General features: G+C 47.3%; 1 protein-coding gene across 2 annotated transcripts in view; it reads right to left on the bottom strand.

Moving 5' to 3' along the window:
* Nucleotides 1-16560, bottom strand: part of Ube2d1 (ubiquitin-conjugating enzyme E2D 1) — a 32969-nt gene extending 16409 nt beyond the window's left edge. Inside the window, exon 1 of one of the 2 annotated variants that reach the window (NM_001108530.1) lies at nucleotides 16440-16560. In NM_001108530.1, the coding sequence (NP_001102000.1) occupies nucleotides 16440-16463 (24 nt within the window). In that variant the 5' untranslated portion in view covers nucleotides 16464-16560. Of the gene's footprint in view, nucleotides 1-15032; nucleotides 15140-16439 lie in introns of those variants that run through there. The other variant, XM_017601687.3, reaches the window with a different exon arrangement.
* Nucleotides 16561-21784: the final 5224 nt, after the last annotated feature.

The following is a 21784-nucleotide window of genomic DNA, read 5'->3' as shown; positions in this document are numbered from 1 at the left end:
CTTCAGATCCCATTACAGATAGTTGTGAGCCACCATGTGGTTGCTGGGAATTGAACTCAGGACCTCTGGAAGAGCAGTCAGTGCTCTTAACCTCTGAGCCATCTCTCTAGCTCCCTTAGTCTCATTTTGAAATCAAGACCTTCACCCCCTCTTCCTGCGTTCCTCTACAACACCTAGCAGGGCGCTTCCCACACATAGATGTTTTTTTAAGTATTATTCGAGTCACGTTTCCTTCAAATCTCAGAAGAAATGGAGGATGAATAGATTTGGCAAACAAATAAAAATCTCTCACTTCCCTGACAGGTATGTGGGTTGCTTGAAGTAAGAGTGTAGCAGTTAGTTGAGAACCGTACAGGTCCCTTAACTTGGGAGTGTCCTTTGTTGTAGTGCGTCACTAAACATCATAGCATCTGAAAATGAATGCCAAGAGACTATCAACCGATGGCATGTCACCTGGCAAAGATTTCTAGTCCATGGTATGTAAGATGCATGCTAGAAAAGTCTCCAAGCTCAGCGAGAACAGCCGTCAGAACGCTCTCGGTTTTATTTCTAGTTTAGAAAGCCTCAAGACCCCATCCCCTCCTGCTTATTTGGAATGCTGTGGACCTGCTTTCAAGCCACTACCTCTGGTAACTCTTCCCAGTGGGGTAGGGGTCTGTGTTGAGCTAACCTCATCTCAGAGTAGATGGGGACCCTGATCACTGGCACTGTTCCGGGTCAGGGTCTGTGGTGTGGATGGAGATCTTACAAGAATGTAGTCCCTGCCGGGTTTCACCACCTCAGCTAATTATAAAAGCTCAAAGAGTCTTTACGCACACACTCTGTCCTAACGCACACAATTCGGATTTTGTCATTTTGTCTCAGAATCCAACTTAAAGACCAAATGGTGGTCAAACCCTCTCAGGTCACCAAGAAGGTTTGTTTGATGGTAATTACCCAAGGCACAGAGTTCAAAGTGCACGTCCACATTTGTAGGGAAAAAAAGGGTGTCTTCACAAGACGTGGTCTGGAAGGATAGGGAGGAGGTCCTGAATTCTTAAGATGTGTGAATAGCCAAGCTGTCGAGGAAACCTACTTAGAGCTAAACTAGTCTCAGGGTGACCTTAGGGGTGTGACCCTCAAAGTTCAGGGCATCTTTCTGGGACAGGAAAGGGGTAATATAACTTAATCGATGAAACCGCCTTTCTATTCAACGCTAACACTGAGGAGATGGCTCGGCCCTATAAAGCGCTGTACATCTGGCAGTCACATCAAAGCTGGGACAGCAGTACCCGCTGGCAATTCCAGTGCTGGGAAGGCAGAGAGACAAAAGACCCATGGGGCTCACTGGCCAGCCAGTCTAGCCGAAGCAGCAAGCTACAGATTCAGTGAGAGACCTCACGTCTCCAACAAGAAAGGAGTGCACCAGCACGGTGGTACGAGCTTTTAATCTCAGCACCGGGAGGCAGAGGCAGGTGGACCTCTGTGAGTTCGAGATGATCAACACTGTGAGTTCCAAAGACCTGTATCAAAGAAAGGAAGAATAGGCAGGCAGACAGACAGACAGACAGACAGACAGACAGACAGACAAGTAGAGAGACCAGGCTGTCAGCCTGTGGCCCCCAAGTGTGCTCATCTACATATAAACACACGCATGCACACACCCACAACACAGGCCAAGGTTCACCAAGGATATGCAAATTAGAATCAAATGCTACCCTGGCTTACTCACTGGGATAGCTGAGAAGACAAAGAAGCAAGGACCTACACTGGGAAACGTGAAGCAAGTGGGATCCTTAGTCTGTGTGCACAGAAAACTGATAGGAAAGCAACCTCTAAGCCCAGATATAGTTAGGGGGCCAGAAAGCAGCCTTACTGTGGAATACACACCTGGCACACATATGTTCATCTTAGGGACCTCATTGGCAATAGCCCCCAACCGAGGAGAACCAGAATGTCCACCAACATCTGTGGAGCTTGCTGGGTATTGAGGCAGTGTCAGTGAAGAAATCTGAGCTTCACGAAACAGTCCAGATAAAGGCCTTATACGGTACACAGGAGACACCAGGCGAAAGGGGACGCAGCATAGGTTTCCCTTTAAGGGCAGTGCCTGAGGGCAGGCAGAGCTAGGGAGAGATGCCTCTGGGACTCCTGTGATAGACTTCCTGGGAGTTAGGTTCACAACTGTCTCCGTTTTGTAAAAAATCCTTCACTGTTCTGTATGCTGAGCCCATGTATTTTGTAGTTCGCCTGAAGTTTACGCTGTTACGTTAAAAATTATTTGTGTGTGTGTGTGTGCATGTGTGCGTGTGTGCCTGCATGAGAGAGAGAGAGAGAGAGAGAGATATGGAGATGGAGATGGAGATGGAGGAAGGGAGGGGGTGGGGAGGGGAGGAGGAGGGGAGAGAGGGGGAGGGTTGGGGAGGGGGAAGAGGATGGAGAGGTTCCAGGTGATTATGAGTCCTGGGAACTCAACTTGGGTCCTCTGCAAGAACAGCAAGTGTTCTTAAACCCTCTACCATCTCGGCAGCCCAACACTGTGACTTTTCAAATGAGGCTTTCCTTAATGAATAACACAATATTAAAAATAAAGATGTGTAGAGTTCCCGTCAAGTGAAGGACGGGAAGGGCGGCTGTTAAATGACGACATCGGTTACCCAGCAAGGCAAGCTCACTGGGTGACCATTCAAGTGCCTTGTAGACACGCAGCTTGGTTTCACTGCAGAACTCCGCAGGTGGATTAAACTGTTGAGGAGATGGGTCTCCTCACATCTGAGTCAACACTTAAAAGAAGCTGACCCTCTATCTGAATACAGATCAAGCAATGAATAAACACCATCAACATGAAGGGGAACACTCCCGAGAGGAAAGGGGTCTCTGCTGAAGAAGCAATTTCCTGAGTTCGTGTGATGGACGTGCGGGGGGGCGGGGGGGGGGCGCATCTAAATTTCAGAGTGCACGCTACTGATAGGTTACAGGCCAATGTCCTTAAAGCTTAACCAGAACCAGAACCAAAACAACAACAACAACAAAAAAAAAAAAAAAAAAAAAAAACACAAGACAAAGCAAACAAAAAACACCAAACAACTAACCAACGACAACAACAAAAACCTTGCAAGGCTGAAAAGAAATGTGTACTTAAGGGATTTCTAGAGACTTCTGCGGCTAAGCATGTCTATTCCAGAGCCGACTTCTATAATCAGCGAGATACAAAGAGAAGCATCGGGAGGCCTCAACTGAATTTTAATGGGCACAGATGGCGTGTTTATAACACACCCCCACAATATGCTAAGTGTTCTCCACAAAAACCAACCAGGACGCAGCCAGCCCCTGCCTCTAGGGACTCAACGTCTAAAAGTAGACGGGACCCGCCTAATTCAAAGAAAGCAAACAAACACAGGGAAGGAAAGTGGGGACTGGAGAGAAGGAACCCTGTGTCCATCTCCTGGCTCCTGCATCGGCGTCAACAGATGAGAGGAAGAGCAAGCCAGAGCGGCCTTACTTACTCTAAGATTTAATAAGACGCAGGGCAGTAAATATTTGTGCGGAACTGATGCTTGGCACGCTGAAAAAACGCTGTTGTGGTTGTCTAGCTTAACAGGCAGAAGGTCCGACCCTGCCCAGGAGACAATATACACCGTGGTGACAGCATCCAGCACAGGGCTACACACAGGGACTGGTTTATGGCCTCAGGTTTAAATTATCCAGGGCCAAGTGCAGGAGAGCATTACTTCAAAACCCCTGGCTTCACCGGCAATGAATAGGGTGAAACACTTCTCAACAGAGACCACGTCAGTCCAAAGTGTCTCCCGACACAGGTCCTCTCTATGCACATCTTGATTTTACGCCTCATGGTTTCTTCCCAGGACGATTTCAAAATGCTGGCATTTGATTAGTTATGTTATAGGAGCCAAGCTCGCGTCAACAAGCTGGTCCTGGTTGATTCTCACATCAGGGCTGTCTGTCAGAGGTTGCTTTTAGCGGGGTGTTGGTGACTGTGGGCCAAGTATGTTTGGGACTCAGGTCCACGTGGAAGCCATAGGTTAACTTCAAGTCGTCCATCTTGTTTTTCAACTTTTAACCATCAGTGTACATGCCTATGCGTGTGCTGTATGCACATGCGTGTGTCACACTACTATGCACGCAGTGATATAAGAGGCCACTCGTCTTCCGAGTGTACACAATTACGTGTGTGGTGTCTCTCCTGGGTGAGCATATATATATATGAGTACACCAATATGCACACGTGGGTGTAAGAGGTCAACTCTTGGGGCCGATTCTCTTCCTCACCGAGGCAAGTCTCGACTGTGGTTTCTGCTTACACCATGTTGGCAAACCTGGGAGCCTGGGGGTGATTCTGCCAACTCTCTGATCTTGCCAGAGGAGTGTTAGGAGTACAGATGTGTGCTACCACATCTGGCTTGTCTCCATCCATCTAACCCAGGTCATCAGACTTGTATAGCAAGTGCTTTACCCACTAAGCCATCTCAGAGGTCCTGCTTGGTGTGTGTGTGTGTGTGTTGTGTGTGTGTGTGTGGTGTGCGTGCGTGTGTGTGTGTGTGTGTGTGTGTGTTTTAAGACAGCATCTCTCACAGGCCTAGAACCTGCAAAGTAGTTTAGGCAAGCTGGCCAGTGAGCCCACTGACTCCACCTGCCTCAGCACTGGGAATGCACACATACTCAGGCTCTTATATGGACACTCTGGTTCCCACTCTTATGTACGGCAGGTATCCCCCGACTAAGTCATTGCCGCAGCCCCCAAGGCTGCTTTCCAAAGGGATAATACAGACAAAATCCACAAGGGCAGAAGGAGAGTAAAGAAAGCCATGACCCGCAGGACCAGAGTCCTATTCGGAATAAAATTTGGAGGTAAGGATAGGGGAGTGTTTTCTACCCAATGTGTCATTTCAGAATCCACTTTTGTAGACCTTCCAGCGGTCGCAATGGCCGTGTTCCCCAACTGCTATTTTGTATCTAATTCCAAGCACTCCTGTTATTTTGTTTTAAGTCTTCACTGAGTGTGCCTGGATGTCTGTGCCTGAGCACATTCGTGTGTGTGTGTGTGTGTGTGTGTGTGTGTGTGTGTGTGTGTGTGTGTGTGTAGGCGTCTGTATACCCTGGAGAGCATGTTGTGCAGGTCGGAGAACAACCTCATGCCGGTCCTCACCTGCCACCTTGTTTGAAACAGGGTCTCTGTGGACACCAGGCTGGCTGACTTGCAAGCTCTCAGAGGTTCTCCTGTCCCCACCTCAGCACAGGAGTGCTAGGATTACAGGACTACACATGCACGCTACCACACCTGGCTTTATGTGGCTCTACCCACTGAACCATCTCCCAGCCTTCTAGAATCCTTTGAAATAGAAGGGCCTGAGTTACTTTCATGTACACATACAATTGCACATACAGTTCCAGCCGAGGAATTACATAAAATATACTTTAGACACATCCAAAGCATGTAAAATATACTTTAAACAAATCCAAGCTACATGCTAATCTGCTTTAGGAAGTCTTGAAGCTAAGTTGCATGTATTCATGACAGTGACCTAAACTCTAGCTTTGGTCATCTGACTCCTTCCTGACTACCTCAGTGTCCCATACCCTCTCACTAATAAGTACACCAAAGTGTTCTTCTGATTCTCCCTGGTCCTTATCCCTCCCCAGAAGGTTCTAGAAGGCAACTGCATGCAAGCCAGTGGAGGCCCACAGGGTCAAGGTTTCTGCTGCAGTCACAGCAGAGACCTATCAGCGTAAGGAGTTGGACAGATCTCACTAAAGCATCCAGGTGCACCCTGGACGTCAGGGAGAGGAGCCTGAAGAGACTTGCAGCCCGGCAATCTTGAAGACTTAACATGAAGGGCTAAGCAAGGGGCAGGGACGGTTGGGTCAAAGCAACTCCAGAGAACCCCTCATTATTCCCACCCTCTCACTTCCATGCCCCCCTGCCATGGACCCAGTTAAAAACACTTGAGTGTAAGAAGCTCTTTGGATTTTTCCACCTAACACGGTGCCGACAGCAACATGTCCACAAGGCCACCAACCACATCAGGCCTTTGCGATAGGTTGCAAAGTAAGGTTTACCGCTGGAGTGGTGGTATACACTGCTGGATGTTCTCAGAAGTTGGAACGCCAGGAATCATGAGTTTCAAGCTGGCCTGGGCTACGCAGTGACTTTAAGGCAAATTGAGAGTGCACAGTTAGGGCCAGATTAGAAAGAAAGAAAGAAAGAGAGAGAGAGAGAGAGAGAGAGAGAGAGAGAGAGAGAGGAGAGGGGGGAGGGGGAAGAGAGGGGGGAGGGGGAAGAGAGAGGGGAGGGAAGAGGAGGGGTGGGAGGGGAGGGGAGGGGAAAGAGAGAGGGAGGAAGGGAGGGAGGGAGGGAGGGAGGGAGGGAGGGAGGGAGGGAAGGGGATGGGAGGGGAGAAGAGGGAAGGGAGAAAGAAAGACATCTTTGTCCTACTCAAGGTGACTTTCAATTTTCCAAAATACTATTTTGCCTAAACTGTATTGTTCAACATGGCTTCCTCTTTCCTCTTTAATCACCTCTCCTCTCACCTTACACACACATTCATATTTTCTCTCTCTCTCTCTCTCTCTCTCTCTCTCTCTCTCTCTCCCCCCCCCCCCATTAATTTTACCAATCTCACCTTTTATCTTCAAGCCTTCCCTTAAACATTATTTAATCGGTTGGCAGTTTTCTCTCACCCTCAGTGGGTCCCTACTCTATTCCCAGGATCCCTCGCTTGCCTTTGTTCAAGACATTCATCAGAATAACACTGTGCGGAGAATGACATTGCATCCTGTCCAACCAGCTCCAGATTAGCATGGCTTCACCAGGCAGCCTCTGCTCTGTGAGTAGACAATTCTCTGCATGGCCTCCATTCACCGAGTCCCACACCCTACTCCACCTGTGCTTCCCAAAGGCACGGTTATCAGCTCCAAGTTAATCAAGTCTTGTGTCTTGAATTCTACAGCTTTCTATACAAATAGGGAGTCCCTATGTCTTTCACCCTCCTCCAGATCTACCTCTAAGTCCATCTTTTCCACTAAAGCACTACGGACAGCATAGACACATTATTCTTTCCTTGTGGTTGGTATTTCCTTACATCTGGTTACTTATAGTTACAGCTGTCATCCTACCTTTATTAGTAGTTGGACCCACTTTCCCATGAATCTCCTCACTCATTTAGTATCCCTTGAATCAGAAAGTATTCTATAAAATGTATCTCTTGGGATCCCTAAAAGTCTACCGATGAGGCAATTACATAAGGCAGCTCTCTCTAATTACCTGGCGGTGGGGGGGGGGGGGGACCCTTAAAGGGCCAAGACACCTGTCAAAGAGATAGAAGCTAAACGGAATTAGAAAATCGCATTACAGTACCAGCCCGCCATAGAAACACTTATTTGTATCACAAATAATTGATCTCTTATCAGAGGACCCACTAACGATCTATTACACATTACAATGCCAACACTGAAATTTTCTTATATCTCAAACACATCAGAATTTATCTCACATGGCTACAGAACACACAGCTCTTTTTTTTTTTTTAACCTTGTGACAAGTTCAGATATTTACCGAATAAAACAAAACAGAAATGACAGATCTCATTATGAAAGGGAGGCTCTGGATACCGATCACTGGTAGAGCCCTCTGCATAGCACATGGGTTCGATCCCCCCACCATAGTGGGGAAGAGAATTAAAGGTTGTTATTACACATGCACATGTACAAACACACCTATGTATAATGGACACAATGTACAAATATACAGAAGAGACCGTTGAGATGCTTGAATTCCCTTAGTAGCTTGACCTGGCCAAGGTCAAATGATAAACTTAGGACCAAGGTCTAGACTGTCTGATCTCTAGTACAGCACTCTTCTCACACGGATCCACTCACCCCAGGATCGTGACAGCTGGTGTGCTCTGCTCCCCTGTGCTAAAGCAAGCCAGGCTATGTGCTCAAGAGATCAGCACACAAGAATAAACAAATGAAAAGGAATTCTCATTCTCATTCTCTCTCTCTCTCTCTCTCTCTCTCTCTCTCTCTCTCTCTCTCTAGCTTGGGAGCTCATGAAAGGTTTGAAATGACACTACTTCATAAGCTTTGAGAAGTAATTGTGTTCAAAGACACTGTGAGAGCCAAGGAAAACATGACAGGGCATGACTGCACACTTCCTAAAACGCAGGGCAGACTCTAGACATAAGGAATAGGCTCCCACTTAGTCTTATTTGCTTGTTTTAAATGGTTGATGTCTTAAATGAGTTTAATTTTATCATTTTGTATGCAGGGGTGTTTTGCTTGACTGAATGGCAACGTGTCTGGAGCCTGTGGAGGCGGGAAGAGGGTGTCAGGTTCCCTGGAACTGGAGTCACAGACGGTTGTGAGGCAGTATGTGGGTATGGGAATCAAACCTGTACCTCGGGAAGAGCATCCAGTGCCTTAACCACTGAGCCATCTCTCCCTATACTGCCTTTTGAGCACTACATTATCAAAACTTACCATTTAGTTTATTTTAACCAAGAGACATGGTGTTTCAGGAAAAAAAAAATCGAAAAAGAGAGAAAATCTATTTTTAAAACATGCATAAAGCAGGAACTTGTTATTAAATATTACCTTTCACTGCTCTGTTCTTTTTTTTTTTTTTTTTTTTTTTTGGAGCTGGGGACCGAACCCAGGGCCTTGCGCTTCCTAGGTAAGCGCTCTACCACTGAGCTAAATCCCCAGCCGCTCTGTTCTTTTTTTAAAATCTTCATTTGATTTTTATCTCTCTGTGTATGTGCACATGTGTGTGGTTTCCTGCAGAGACCAGAAGAGGGCATTGGATCCCCTAGAGCTCCACAGGGTGTGGATGCTGGGAACCAAAGTTCTCTGGAATAATGGCAAACACACTCTGAGCCATCTCTCTCCAGCCCTCAGAGTCCCCCCACCCCTCCTCAAAAAATTATTTCATACTATTTTTTATACACATGAGTACTCTGTCACTGTCTTCAGACACACCAGAAGAGGGCATCAGATCCCATTACAGATGGTTGTGAGCCACCATGTGGTTGCTATGATTTGAACTCAGATCCTCTGGAAGAGCAGTCAGTGCTCTTAACCACTGAGCCATCTCTCCAGCCCCAGAGTTTCCTCCTGAATAACTGGCAAAGAGCAGGTCTTTAATAATGTTTATATTTGAAAAAATCCATCTTAAACTGGGCATAGTATTGCACACCAATGGATCCCAACAGTCAGGAAGCTAAGGTAGAAAGAACATGGGTCTGAGGCTGGCTATACAGAATTTGTCTCAAAGTAACAATCATTAAAATAATCAAGGTGCTATTCTTGAACACTATAGTGGGACCTCACTGACTGTATACTTTGTTGCTACTTGAGGCAGAAAACAATGAGTGTCTGAGTGTTGACACTTTGTATTAACTGGAAATGTGTCTAAGCCCAGAACATTTTATCTTTTATGTGTGGATGACAGGCGGGCCCTGTTTTATGAAGTAAGAGTTGGAATTTAAGTAGATTTTTAACAGAGATTTCAGCCTAGGTGGTAAGGGAGAGATAGTACATATACCCAAGGGCAGGGCTTCCTGGAAGAGTTGCCTCGTTTGGTCACATTAGTTAGTGATTTTCAAAACGTTTAGCTCTATGCATAAGAAAACAGAACAGTCTTTACATCATGACTTGGTCCTCACATATACATAATTCTCTGCAGTACCACCTAGCTAGCTATATATTCCCAAACTCTATGGTACCAGTGGAAAGTAGCCCCCTGAGCATGAATGTACACGAAGGCATGCACGCGCATGGGGGGTGAGGGTATCTGAACAAGTTTAAAGTTTAAGGATGGATGTGGATGTGGCCCTGTCCACTCCTTTGAAGAGGATACTTTAAACCTGAGAGCCTTCTTCCCATGAACCAATATGGCATCCCTTAAGATATGCAGCATACACAGGTCAGAAAGAGTGATTGGCAAAAATACCCAGGAAGAGGCAAGGCAGTGGGAACTGAGCTTCTAGACGGTAACTGCTTCCTTTCCACCCACAGGAGAAGTGCCTGTGGAAGGCCCTTGTGCTATCTGTGTGAAGCTAAACCAGGAAGTAAACTAAATGGGTATGACCTCAGCTTCTGGAGGGGGTGGGGGGTGGAGGTGGGGGGTCACATAGACAGTCTGCATTCCCACACCTATGTTCTCAGTTGGGTGGCCCTCAAATTCCAAATCCAGGCCTATTGGGCAACACAGTGCCACTCCGGGACTTTGATGGGTGAGAGAATGGTCGAGTCACTTAATGCCTGTTTTCAATAAAATACCATTTTTTCCCAATATTTAGAAGGGGGGTGGGGACCAACATATTGCTAAGCAACCATTAGCTTCCTTGTATCACTTTTGATTAACAACACTGGAGCTGAAGGGGCAGGGATGCTCCTGGGTTCCTGAGGGCGATCTACATCCATCCTTTGGTGTTTATATATCTGACTCCTGTGAACAGACATCAGCAGTCTCATCTAAGTCTATTTATCTCCTCAGAACACTTCCTCTAGGATAAGTTATCTCATCTTCCTGCACCTTTGTTATCATAAAGGGAAAAAAATGTACAGATGGGGGCAAAAGACTGAGTTTAATTTCAGGGGTTTATGGAAAGCAAAATCCGGGCGGGAGAGATGGCTCAGCGGTTAAGAGCACTGACTGCTCTTCCAGAGGTCCTGAGTCCAATTCCCGGCAACCACATGGTGGCTCCCAACCATCTGTAATGGGATCCCACGCCACTTCTGATGTGTCTAAAGACAGCTACTGTGTACTCATATATATAATTAATAAATAAATTTTTAAAAAAAAGGAAAGCAAAATCCTCATCATGGATTCTTTTTTTAAAAGATTTATTTATTTATGTTATGTATATGAGTACACCTTCACCATCTTCAGACACACCCAGAGAGGGCATCTGATCCCATTACAGATGGTTGTGAGCCACCATGTGGTTGCTGGAATTTGAACTCAGGACCTCTGGAAGAGAAGTCAGTGCTCTTAACACCACTGAGCCATCTCTCCAGCCCCTCATCATGGATTCTTCCTCGAGAAAGAATACTGCTTCCTCTCCTCTTGAGGCAAACTGATCATCTACAAACACTAAAGATCCTGGGCTCGGTGTGTTTTCTTTGGGGCTATCTCTCTCCTTCTGTACTCTTGCATTTCATCTTCTAACATGAATTACTACTGAAAGCCACCACGGCCACTTAAACGATAGGACCAATTCACAATTATGGCAAGTGAAAACTCCACAATAAAATGATACCATCAAGCTATCTAAAGAACTCCAAAGGGGGGGCTGGGGATTTGGCTCAGTGGTAGAGCGCTTACCTAGGAAGTGCAAGGCCCTGGGTTCGGTCCCCAGCTCCGAAAAAAAGAACCAAAAAAAAAAAAAAAAAAAGAACTCCAAAGGGGGCTGGAGAGATGGCTCTCAGTGGTTAAGGGCCCTGACTGCTCTTCCAGAGGTCCTGAGTTCAAATCCCAGCAACCACATAGTGGCTCACAACCATCTGTAATAAGACCTGATGCCCTTTTCTGGTGTGTCTGACAGCTACACTGCACTCATATATAATACATAAATAAATCTTTAAAAAAATAAAAAAAGAACTCCAAGCAGTTGTTTCTCTAAATCCCTCCGGAGGAGTCAACATTTCCAGGGGTATGGGGAGATGAATGAAGCTGTTATTCTCCAGTGTTTAGTGACGAGGGTCATCTCTGAGGGGCAGGGTTTGAGCATCACTCAGAGCTGAGCCGGGGTGGCGATTAAACAAGCAGAGTCCTTTTTTTTTTTTCTTTTTTTTTCTTTTTTTTTCTTTTTTTTCCGGAGCTGGGGACCGAACCCAGGGCCTTGCGCTTCCTAGGCAAGCGCTCTACCACTGAGCTAAATCCCCAACCCCCAAGCAGAGTCCTAATTACAGGGTTGACCATCATCTCACTGAGCGCTGTCTCCATAAATTCCTGACTTAAATCTTTCTTACGTGTTTGTCTTTGAGATAGGGTCTCACAGTCCAGGATGGCCTCCAGCTCAGTATGAAACTGAGGACGGGGATTGGGGATTTAGCTCAGTGGTAGAGCACTTGCCTAGCAAGCCGAAGGCCCTGGGTTCGGTCCTCTGCTCCGGAAAAGAAAAAAAAGAAAGAAAGAAAGAAACTGAGGCCAACCTTGAACTGATCCTTCCCAACCCTGTCTCTCCTGAGTGCTGGGATAGCAGGAGGGAGCCACCATGCCAGGGATGTGTGTGCCGTGTGAGCACTTTACCAATTGAGTTAAACTCCCAGCCCCTTGACTCCATGTCTTTCAGTTAAAAACGAAAACAAAACAAACAAAAAAAAACCTCAACAACGTGATGGTGGGAGAAGCCCGTGCTTACATCATCTCTGGGCAGACTGTCCCATTTGGAATCCTAACCATTTCCATACTCCACATATGTGAGCCTGGGAACCCCAGTTAACACCTCTGTGCCTTTGTTTTACCATCTGCAGAATGGGGATAAGATTGTTTCTAGCCCCACAGCCTCATGAAGGAGCAAACAACTTGCCAAGGGTAAGCTTTTGTCATGGTGTTAGGCAGATGGACCTCTGCACATGGTGGTGGCTGTCATCCTTTGGGATGTGTATGGGTAAGAAAACTGAAGTCTGTCACAGAGCCAGGAACAAAAGCTGGATCCTCTGTTGCCCTTGATGACACAAGCGCAGAGGGTCTGGCTACCTTAGATACCATGTTTACTAGGCCAGCACAGGCACTATGATTCAGAATCATAGAAATCAAAACCAGGGCAGCTCGAAGCAGTTACAGAAATTGCATTTTAATTTACGTTCGTGCACACGATTTAGATTTAATTATTTAAAAGCCAAATGTTCGATTCTTTGGAACCAAGAGGCAACTTATTTATTCTTGTGGTGCTGGCAGTTGAACCCAGAGCCTTGAAAGCAGTAGGTGTGTGTGTGTTTTAGTGCCGAGCCACACTCCCAGTCCCAAATGTTTCATTTGGGGACAGAACACTACACAGGGAAGGATAATTATCTGTGTCACGATATGTGTGAAAGAAAAGCCTTTTGTTTCACTCTTCAGAAGACAGACAAAAAGAGAAAAAAAAAAAGGCAAGTTCTAGCACATACCATGTAGCATGATTATTACCTAAAATTCCTTCTGGAAAATAAACACAAAGGGAGAGAGACCATGACGTTGACGACGTTGACGACGTTGACGATGGCTACACTAGGGTTCTTTCTCCCTTAGGTCTCAAAGTGTTCAGTAGTATATTGTAACATTTATCATTTAAAAAGTGGTATTTTTTTTTCTTCAAAGCAAAGTGTACCGAGGACTGAAAAAACGGTGTTCACAGAAGAAACACCTAGAAAACAACTAACAATAGACACCCAACCAAAAGCTGCTCTCTTTTGTTGAATCCGTCGCAGGCTTCTTCCTTCAGATTTTGCTCAAACTTTATCCCTTCAGTGATTTAGACGACTGTAATAACATCTTTCTCCTGCATCTAAAAATAGGCCACGGGTGTGTAAATTTATGAGCTGAAATGCAGAACTGGCACAGGATGTCTAAATTAGAGCATTAAATCCTTTAGTCTACTCCAGCATGGGGATATATTTGAAGCGCCTCTGTCCGCACGCTTTGTAGAAAAACACAGTTTCAATTCAACAGCTTTGTTCTTTTCATAGGTGGAGAAATGAGAAGCTGCGAACATTATTCTCAAACGTGCCAAATCCTGTCTCAAGAGATTAAGCCTGAGCAAAACTCGTCTCAACTCCAGCCCCTGCTTCTGTCTTTGGACGAAGAGAACACAGGAGAACATCAGGGCTTTTGACCTTTCCATGTTAACCCCACCTCAGCTTCCAGGTCCAGCATCTTTCCACTGGCAGCCCTGGGCTCTACAGTGACTTTGCTCCCTGCCCTGGGGACTGTCTCTCTCCCTGTATTCTTTGCTACCCCACCGCCAAGCTGGGATTCCATGAACGTCAAGGGCTGATACTTTTAGGTAAAGAAATGGTGAAGTTATCACGTCATTGCTTTAAAAGATATTGAAGAAGAAAAAGAAGAAGAAGAAGAAGAAGAAGAAGAAGAAGAAGAAGAAGAAGAAGAAGAAGAAGAAGAAGAAGAAGAAGAAAAAGAAAAAGAAGAGGAGGAGGAAGAGGAGGAGGAGGGCGGTTAGAGGCTTGGGAGATGGCTCAGCAGTGAAGAACTACTCCTTCAGATGACCCAAGTTCAATTCCCAGCACCCACGTCAGACAGCTCACAACCACCTATGGCTCTGGCATCAGAATACCTGATGCTGTCTCTTACCTCTTCTAGCCTCTGTGGCCACCCCCACACATGTGGCATGTACTCACACATACACACACTAAAAACAAAAATTTTTTTAAGGCCAAAGGTTCGCATTGAACTCCATTTGTTGGACTGAACAAGATTCAAATGAGAATGGGAACACAGGATACCAGAGGGCATTGATGCAGCTCATGGGTGGCCTATTTGACCTGGACTTAGTTCTAAGCAAGATGACAGGCGAGAATGGCAGAGGACGGTAGAATCCGTTGGGGGCGAACGCGGTGGCTGGCATGTATGACTGATGATTCGTGGCAGTCAATGCGGGGAACATAGAATCATGTGACCTCCCATGTCTTCTCCACAATACCAGTTTGTCACAGATTTGCCATCAGTTGTATTTAAGGTTATCGTCATACTAGACAATTCTGTTTAACACCCAAAATCTTAAAAAAAAAAAAGAAAGAAAAAAGAAAAAAGAAAAAAGAAAAAGAAAAAGAAAAAAAAGAAAGGAAAAAAGGAAAAAGAAAGAAGGTGTGGACGTTTTCCATACTAAGTCAAATACATAAGTCAAGCTTAGCATGACCAATAAGACATACCAAGACTACACATCCAGTAATACATTCTTTCTCTGAATGGATATATTCTATAGATAATACCTATGACATCTAAGAGCTATTGTGTGTGCGCATGAGAGAGAGAGAGAGAGAGAGAGAGAGAGAGAGAGAGAGAGAGAACAAAGCCACATAGAATGCCTCACCATCACGAAAAGAAGCAAAGTTTGAAAACTTCCAAAGGGGAAACCAACAGAACATCGGCGATCAGAAGTCAGCAAGGCAATGACGGCTGCGGCTTCAAATTTAGGCTTGTTTATACGGTTAAAAATAAAGTGCAGCCACGTTATCTTCCAACGAGAAAACGTCATTATTTAATAAACGCTGATCTTACATTTTATACCAAGTTGACCTTCAGCGGTACAAAGAACAGCGACGATCTACACAGCTGATGTTCGAACCAAAAAAAGAACCCCAAAATCTGGCTGCGTGTAAAAGTTGCTGTCCTCTGTACCGAAAGATGCCTGCCGACTACCACTCTAACTCTAACTCAGAACATTTGCAGTCAAGTGTAGCTGGAAAGGTTGATAAAAACGTTTGGGGAGCCATCCATTTCTTGTGAAATCAATTACCAAACACATTATCCACTGCTTCCATTTGCTTCCAAAGCGTTCCCAAACACCCGGTTCCCAGCAGCAAGGGCTGCCGGCTGTAAAATGTTAAAAGACACTTGAGTCAGGGGACAGGCCAACAAGAGAAATGGGTGCGGTAAAGAATACAAAGAGAGGGTTGGGACAGATGCTAGGTGTTGACCCTTCGATTGTCTTCCTCATTCTCTAGTCATGCATCAAAGCATCCAAACAGTTTAATTTGTGGTCCTTAGTGTTGTGTCTTCAACTCTACATCTAAGTTTATCATGAGGATGTTTTAAAAAAAAAAAAAAAAAAAGCAACAAACAAAACCAACAACCAGCTTGGCTTGCCTCGCCTTGAATCACAGCCAGGAGGTCATCTTGCTGTGTATCAGCAACTATGTACTCGGTGCAGCTATGTGACCTGAAGTGGCAGCTGCGTGCAGAACCACCAAAATAGCAGGGGCAAGAGCTTTCTGCTGGCTCCTCCGCCCCAATCCCGCTTCCCCAACCCTTTCCTCCCACTGAGCACCATCCGACTGCAAAGCCCAGAAAGACCCAGCCCCACTCTCTGAGAATAAAGGCCGTAGGCCCACCACACCTTCCCTGTCCTCCCGGGGAGCCCGGGGTGCGAACACAGGAAGGAGGGCTCCGGGGACCTGGTAAGGACGCACGGCGTGATAGGGCACGCAGGCCGCCCGCTGCAGAGCAAGCCCCTGCCCAGCGGGGATGCACACACCCCGGGGCAATCTGGCCACCGCACCGGCACCCGCACCCGGGGTTCTAGGCTCAGCCTGGAAAGGACACGACCGGATCGGGTTGCCCCGGGTTCCAAGCACCCGGACCCTGCGCATGCACGCCTCACCTGTGCGGGCCGATCCGCACCCCGGCCTCCCTAGTGCCCGCGCCCCTCCCACGCCGTGCACCCCGAGCTCCTGGGGACCTCTCGGGGACACCCAGGCCGGTCCTAGCAGCCACTCACTTTCTGGATCCGCTTCAGCGCCATGGGGCAGGCGGCGGGGGCTGCGGCAGGTCCGCGTGTCCCGGGCTGCCGCCTCGCGGGGCTGCTCCGTGTGCGCCCGGGCGCGGTGCGCGAGTGTGCGGGCGGCGGCGCCGGGCTCTTTTGTTTCCGCCTTCGCTTGCTGGGAAGGAGCCTGCGCCCTCCCCGCCGCGCCCCGCCCGCCTGGCACACTGGGAAGTGTAGTTCCAGGCTCGGCCTCTGCCGCCCGCGCGGACGTCGTCTGGTCACCCGTGGGTGACAGCTGCGACCAGGCTGCTGCTTACTCCCTGCAGCCGCTCTGCAGAATAAGGGCCAGAATCTGCAAAAACCGGGACAGCAGGTGAGCTGTCGGCTCTTAGGAGCTGCTGTGAATCACGGGTCGCTCCTCCTCGCACAGACCCTGCAGCAGATCTTAACTTCCTTTTTAGATATTTCTGTTTCTTCTCCGCTCGCCCCCGGGAGCGTGAGGAGTCTTCGTCAATTGCACCCCACCTTATTTTTTTGAGGCAGGGTTTTCCCTTTATGTCTTTTTGTCTTCATCTCCCAAAAATGGAATTGCAGACAGCTTCCCACACAACCGACCCTTACGAGGTCTCCGGCATCCGAACTCGGGTCCTCAGGCTTGTGCAGCAAGCATTTTGCCCACTGAGGCGTCCTTCAGTCCCTTCTCAATTCCTGTGATCTCAGATTTTGCTTGTCCTTTCAACCATGTCTTCTTGGCTTGGCACCTGCAGGATGAGTTTTCGCTTTGCTCAGTCTCAGATTTCCGACGGCTTTGGTCAGTCTTAGGTTTCTGATGACTAAAGTCAATCCATTCCTTATCCGAAATGGTTTTGAGTCCCGTTTTGCTTCTCAAAACACTCACTGCCCCGGCTTCTACAGTGTCCCTGCAGCTAAATCAGCCACATCTGGGAAGTTCTCTTCTCCTGCTTTGCAGTGGTCCACAGAAGAACGACGCCACGCCCTCTGCACAAACTAGAGATGAGTTGCAGCCCAGAAAGGTCTGAGGGACTGTGCTTTGCAGAGGTCCACTCAAGCAGTCCTGCTCTGTCTGCACATCGGTCCACTTTCCTGTTCCCAGGTCCCCATCAGCTGTGGCAGGGGCCCTTTGCAGTCTTGCCTCTACTTAGCAGCGTTCTTCCGGGCGCTGTTTTTCTTACTCAGAACCAAGCCACTACCCCCACCCCCTGTGTGTGTGTGTGTGTGTGTGTGTGTGTGTGTGTGTGTGTGTGTGTGTTTGTGAAATTATTTCCCAGGAGCTGTACACCTTGTTTTTTGAGACAGGGTCACGCACAGGGACCTGAGCCTCACCCATTGGGCTGGCCTGGCGAGGAATCTGCTGTCTTTACCTGCTCGGCGTTGATTTTACACACAAGCCTCATCATCCGTACATTTGTTCATGGGCACTGGGGATGGAACTAGGGTCCTCATGCTTGCTGATCAGCACTTTATAGGCCGTGTCTTCCCACCCATTGTTGTTGTCGTTATTGTTTTATCTCCCCTCAAAAGAAGAGTGGCGTTAACATGCAATTCATCTTTTTAGCCAGGGACCAAACCATAGATCGGCCCTTCTTGTAGCAGATCATGGAATGCCGGGTCTTATACACACTAGAATAAGAATACGGTGAACCTGGGGTTGGGGATTTAGCTCAGTGGTAGAGCGCTTGCCTAGCAAGCACAAGGCCCTGGGTTCGGTCCTCAGCTCCGGAAAAAAAAAAAACCACGGTGAACCATTTTTCATTGATCATACCCCTAGACCCAACTCAGGAGTGTTAGGAAACACTTCTGATCAAAGAGACTTCTGGAAAATACTAGCTAAGCCCTGCCTTCTACAAAGACCTATACAGAGACTAGCCGGACACTTGGGCACCCATCCTTGTGCTCCGGAACAGGAACACTACCTTTCTGCTCTTCCACATACTGTCTTTGTAAGTGGAGTCAGAGATGTGAGGTCTGGTCTCGGGCTCCTGTTGCTTTTGGTGTTGAGTTCCCAGGCTGATGGCTTTTGGATGTCATGTCGGAGGCGAGGCCATGATCACCTGCTACCGTCAAGGGAAAGCATCACTTCCCAGGAACTCATTGCCAGACAATTCTCCTTCCTGGGAGATGATTCGGTGGTTGGTACTAACCCACCCCAAAAAACACACCCTCCAGTATCTCTGTGGGTAGGAAACTTTTGTTTGAAAGTCACTGAGGGCTCAAGACATTGACATCAAGTTTTCTCTCTTCCTGGAGGTCCTATGGACTGCTCGAAGAGTCATGGATTAAGTCATCTTCTTCCCCAAAGATATGCAAAATGCCCATCACAGTTCATCACCGATTCCTTTCCAACCCTAGCTCATCTGCTGTCATTGTGCATTCTTTTTTTTTTTTTTTTTTTTTTGGTTCTTTTTTTCGGAGCTGGGGACCGAACTCAGGGCCTTGCGCTTCCTAGGTAAGCGCTCTACCACTGAGCTAAATCCCCAGCCCCGTGCATTCTTCATGGCATAGAAGGACGCCTAGTCATTTACCGGATGAACTCTACATATGCTTCTAGACAAAACTCAACAAAACACACCCCAGGAGAGTGTCCCTTATCTGTTCACCAAGGTGGGGAATAGAAAAGTAAAGAGAGAGAAAAGGAAGAGAAGAAAGGAGAGGGAAGGGTAAGGGTATTAGTCAGGCTTCCCTAAAGGAATAAATCTGGTAGAGTGGATGCACATTAAAAGGGCATTCTCTGGGCACGCCTTTAATCCCAGCACTCAGGAGGACGAGGCAGGTGGATTTCTGAGTTCAGGCCAGCCTGGTCCACAGAGTGAGTTCTAGAACAGTCAGGGTTACACAGAGAAACCCTGTATTGGAAAAAAAAAAGTGCAGGGGGAGGGCGTGAACTTGTTAGATTGGTGTATAGGATATGGTCCACGAAGTCCATTGATGGCTGTCCCACACTGGAGAGTCCAAGAGTCTGGTGGCTGCTTAGTCCACGAGGCTGGATGTCTCTGCAGTACCGAGCTGGTGCTGGAAGCCTGGAGGATTCCTAGAGAGCTGCTAATCATCAGTGTGTCTTGGAAGCCCAAAAGGAGTTGGTTGTAATCTTGGTGAAGGAACAGGATAGAGTGGTTGCCAGCAAGAATGAGGGCAAACATTGGGGTTGGGGATTTAGCTCAGTGGTAGAGCGCTTGCCTAGGAAGCGCAAGGCCCTGGGTTCGGTCCCCAGCTCCGGAAAAAAAAAGAACCAAAAAAAAAAAAAAAAAAAAAGAATGAGGGCAAACAGAGAAAAACCTTATCCTTTTGTCAACTACTATCTGGGCTGCCACCAGCAGGTGGAGTTTGCATTTAGGGTGGGTCTTCCTGTTTCAAAAATCTGGTAAGAAAATCGCTCACTCGAGTGCCCAGCAGCTCGTATTTAATTGACTGTCCAGTCAACTTAACAACCAAGATTAACAAGATAGAAGGAAGGGGAGAGCAGGACAGGGAAGAAGGAGAGGGGAGAGAAGAGCTGATTACAGGGAAGTGATTCACACCCAACACACTTTCTGTCCCTCTGTGGATACAGGGACAGGGTGTGTGACATCCTTCCACAGAAATCAGGACAGGTCATATGCTGAGGATGCTTAATAAACCAGGACTGAGTGAAGAGAAGACACATCACCATGCTTAGACCCGGGTCCTGCTGAGAATACCTGTGGTGTCACCTTAAGCTAGTAAGTTTTAAATCGTAGTGTGCAGATCTGAATGCGTCATAGAATAGCCAGAGAGCCTTTAGAAAGGGCCAACGTCCAGGGATCCGGGAAGACTCTCAGAAGCAGAAGTTCCTTCAAACCAGTGACCCTTGACCTTTAGCATGTTTGGTACTGTGGACCACAGTTTTTTACATCCTTGCTCTGTGTTTCTAACAAACTCCCGGTGATGTTGATGCTGCCGGGTCTGGGTCACATGCTGACACTCACTACAATCGATCTTTACATTTCCAAGCATGTTCTGTGGGACAAGCAGCCTCTGCATGGTTGTGGTAGTGTGTAAATCCACTCTAAAGTCTGCCGTGGGCGCGCTCGCGATTTGCTACCGCCCCAATGTGGATTCTGGAGTGAAAGACACTCTCTCTCTCTCTCTCTCTCTCTCTCTCTCTCTCTCTCTCTCTCTCTCTCTCTCACACACACACACACACACACACACACACACACACACACACACACACAGACTTATTTTTTTTTTTGGTTCTTTTTTTCGGAGCTGGGGACCGAACCCAGGGCCTTGTGCTTCCTAGGTAAGCGCTCTACCACTGAGCTAAATCCCCAGCCCCGACTTATTTTTAATATGCCCTAAGCAGCTCAACGGCCAGGCTACTCCAAAACTTCCACATTGCTAACGCCTCCCCTTTGATACTCCGGAATTATTACTTACTAAAATCTATATTCCATCTCTACTACCTCAGTCCCAGTCAGGGAGAGCCCCTTGGGGCTCTCTTCCCTGGCTCTTATATTGTCACTCTGTCTTCTGCAGCTCTCCTGTCTGATCCTCCTGCTTCTCTGGCATGGCAGTACTAAAGCCTTCTTCTCTGGGTTCCCTTGCCCAGGGAACTCTAAAGTCCCGCCTCTGTCTCCCTGCCCAGCCATTGGTTGGCAGCAACTTTTATTTACCAATCAGAGCCAACTGGGGGCGGGGACTCACAGTGTCTTTCATACAGACATGCAAATTCCCATATAGTTTAGCGACCCAATTAGCATAATATAAGCAATAAACCATCCGCAACACTGTGTCCCTAGAGGACTTCTTTGGAAGGGACAAGCGTCTTGAACATTACTGCAGACATGCGTCTGACCGCGCAGTTGAGTAGGATCCTAGTTACCTTTCTCATTGATAAATGCAGTGGTAAATGCATAAGGAAGGGAAGGCTGATTGTGGCTCACAGTTTGTGCAAGGTTATTTTGGATGGGTGTCATGGACGCAGGAGAGGGCGACTGGCTTAATTGCATCCACAGTCAAGAAGCAGAGAGAGCTTGGCTTCCTCCTTGTTATTCCGTCCAAGCCCCAGCCCATACGATGCACCTCCACACTCTGAATGGATCTTCCCTCCTTGGCTAAAGCTTTCAAGAAGCAACCTCATAGATACACCTCAGTGGTGTGCTCCCGTGATGATTCCATATATAGTTGACAATGATTCGGAAGTGATGGCTCGGTGGGTAGAGTCTTTGCCGTGTAAGCGCGAGGCCCTGGGTGCAATTCACAGCTCCAAATAAGCCAGGCATGGTTCAGCATAATTCCGGGGATGGCTCAGTGGGTTTAAGTCTACTGATTAGAGTCCGGTGCTGGGAAGTAGAGACAGCCATATCAGGAGTTCAAGGTCA

The sequence above is a fragment of the Rattus norvegicus genome, chromosome 20 (genome assembly GCF_036323735.1).
Source record: "Rattus norvegicus strain BN/NHsdMcwi chromosome 20, GRCr8, whole genome shotgun sequence".
Lineage (NCBI taxonomy): Eukaryota > Metazoa > Chordata > Mammalia > Rodentia > Muridae > Rattus > Rattus norvegicus.
Note: the sequence above shows the minus strand (reverse complement) of the source record. Positions and strands in the feature narration are given on the sequence as shown.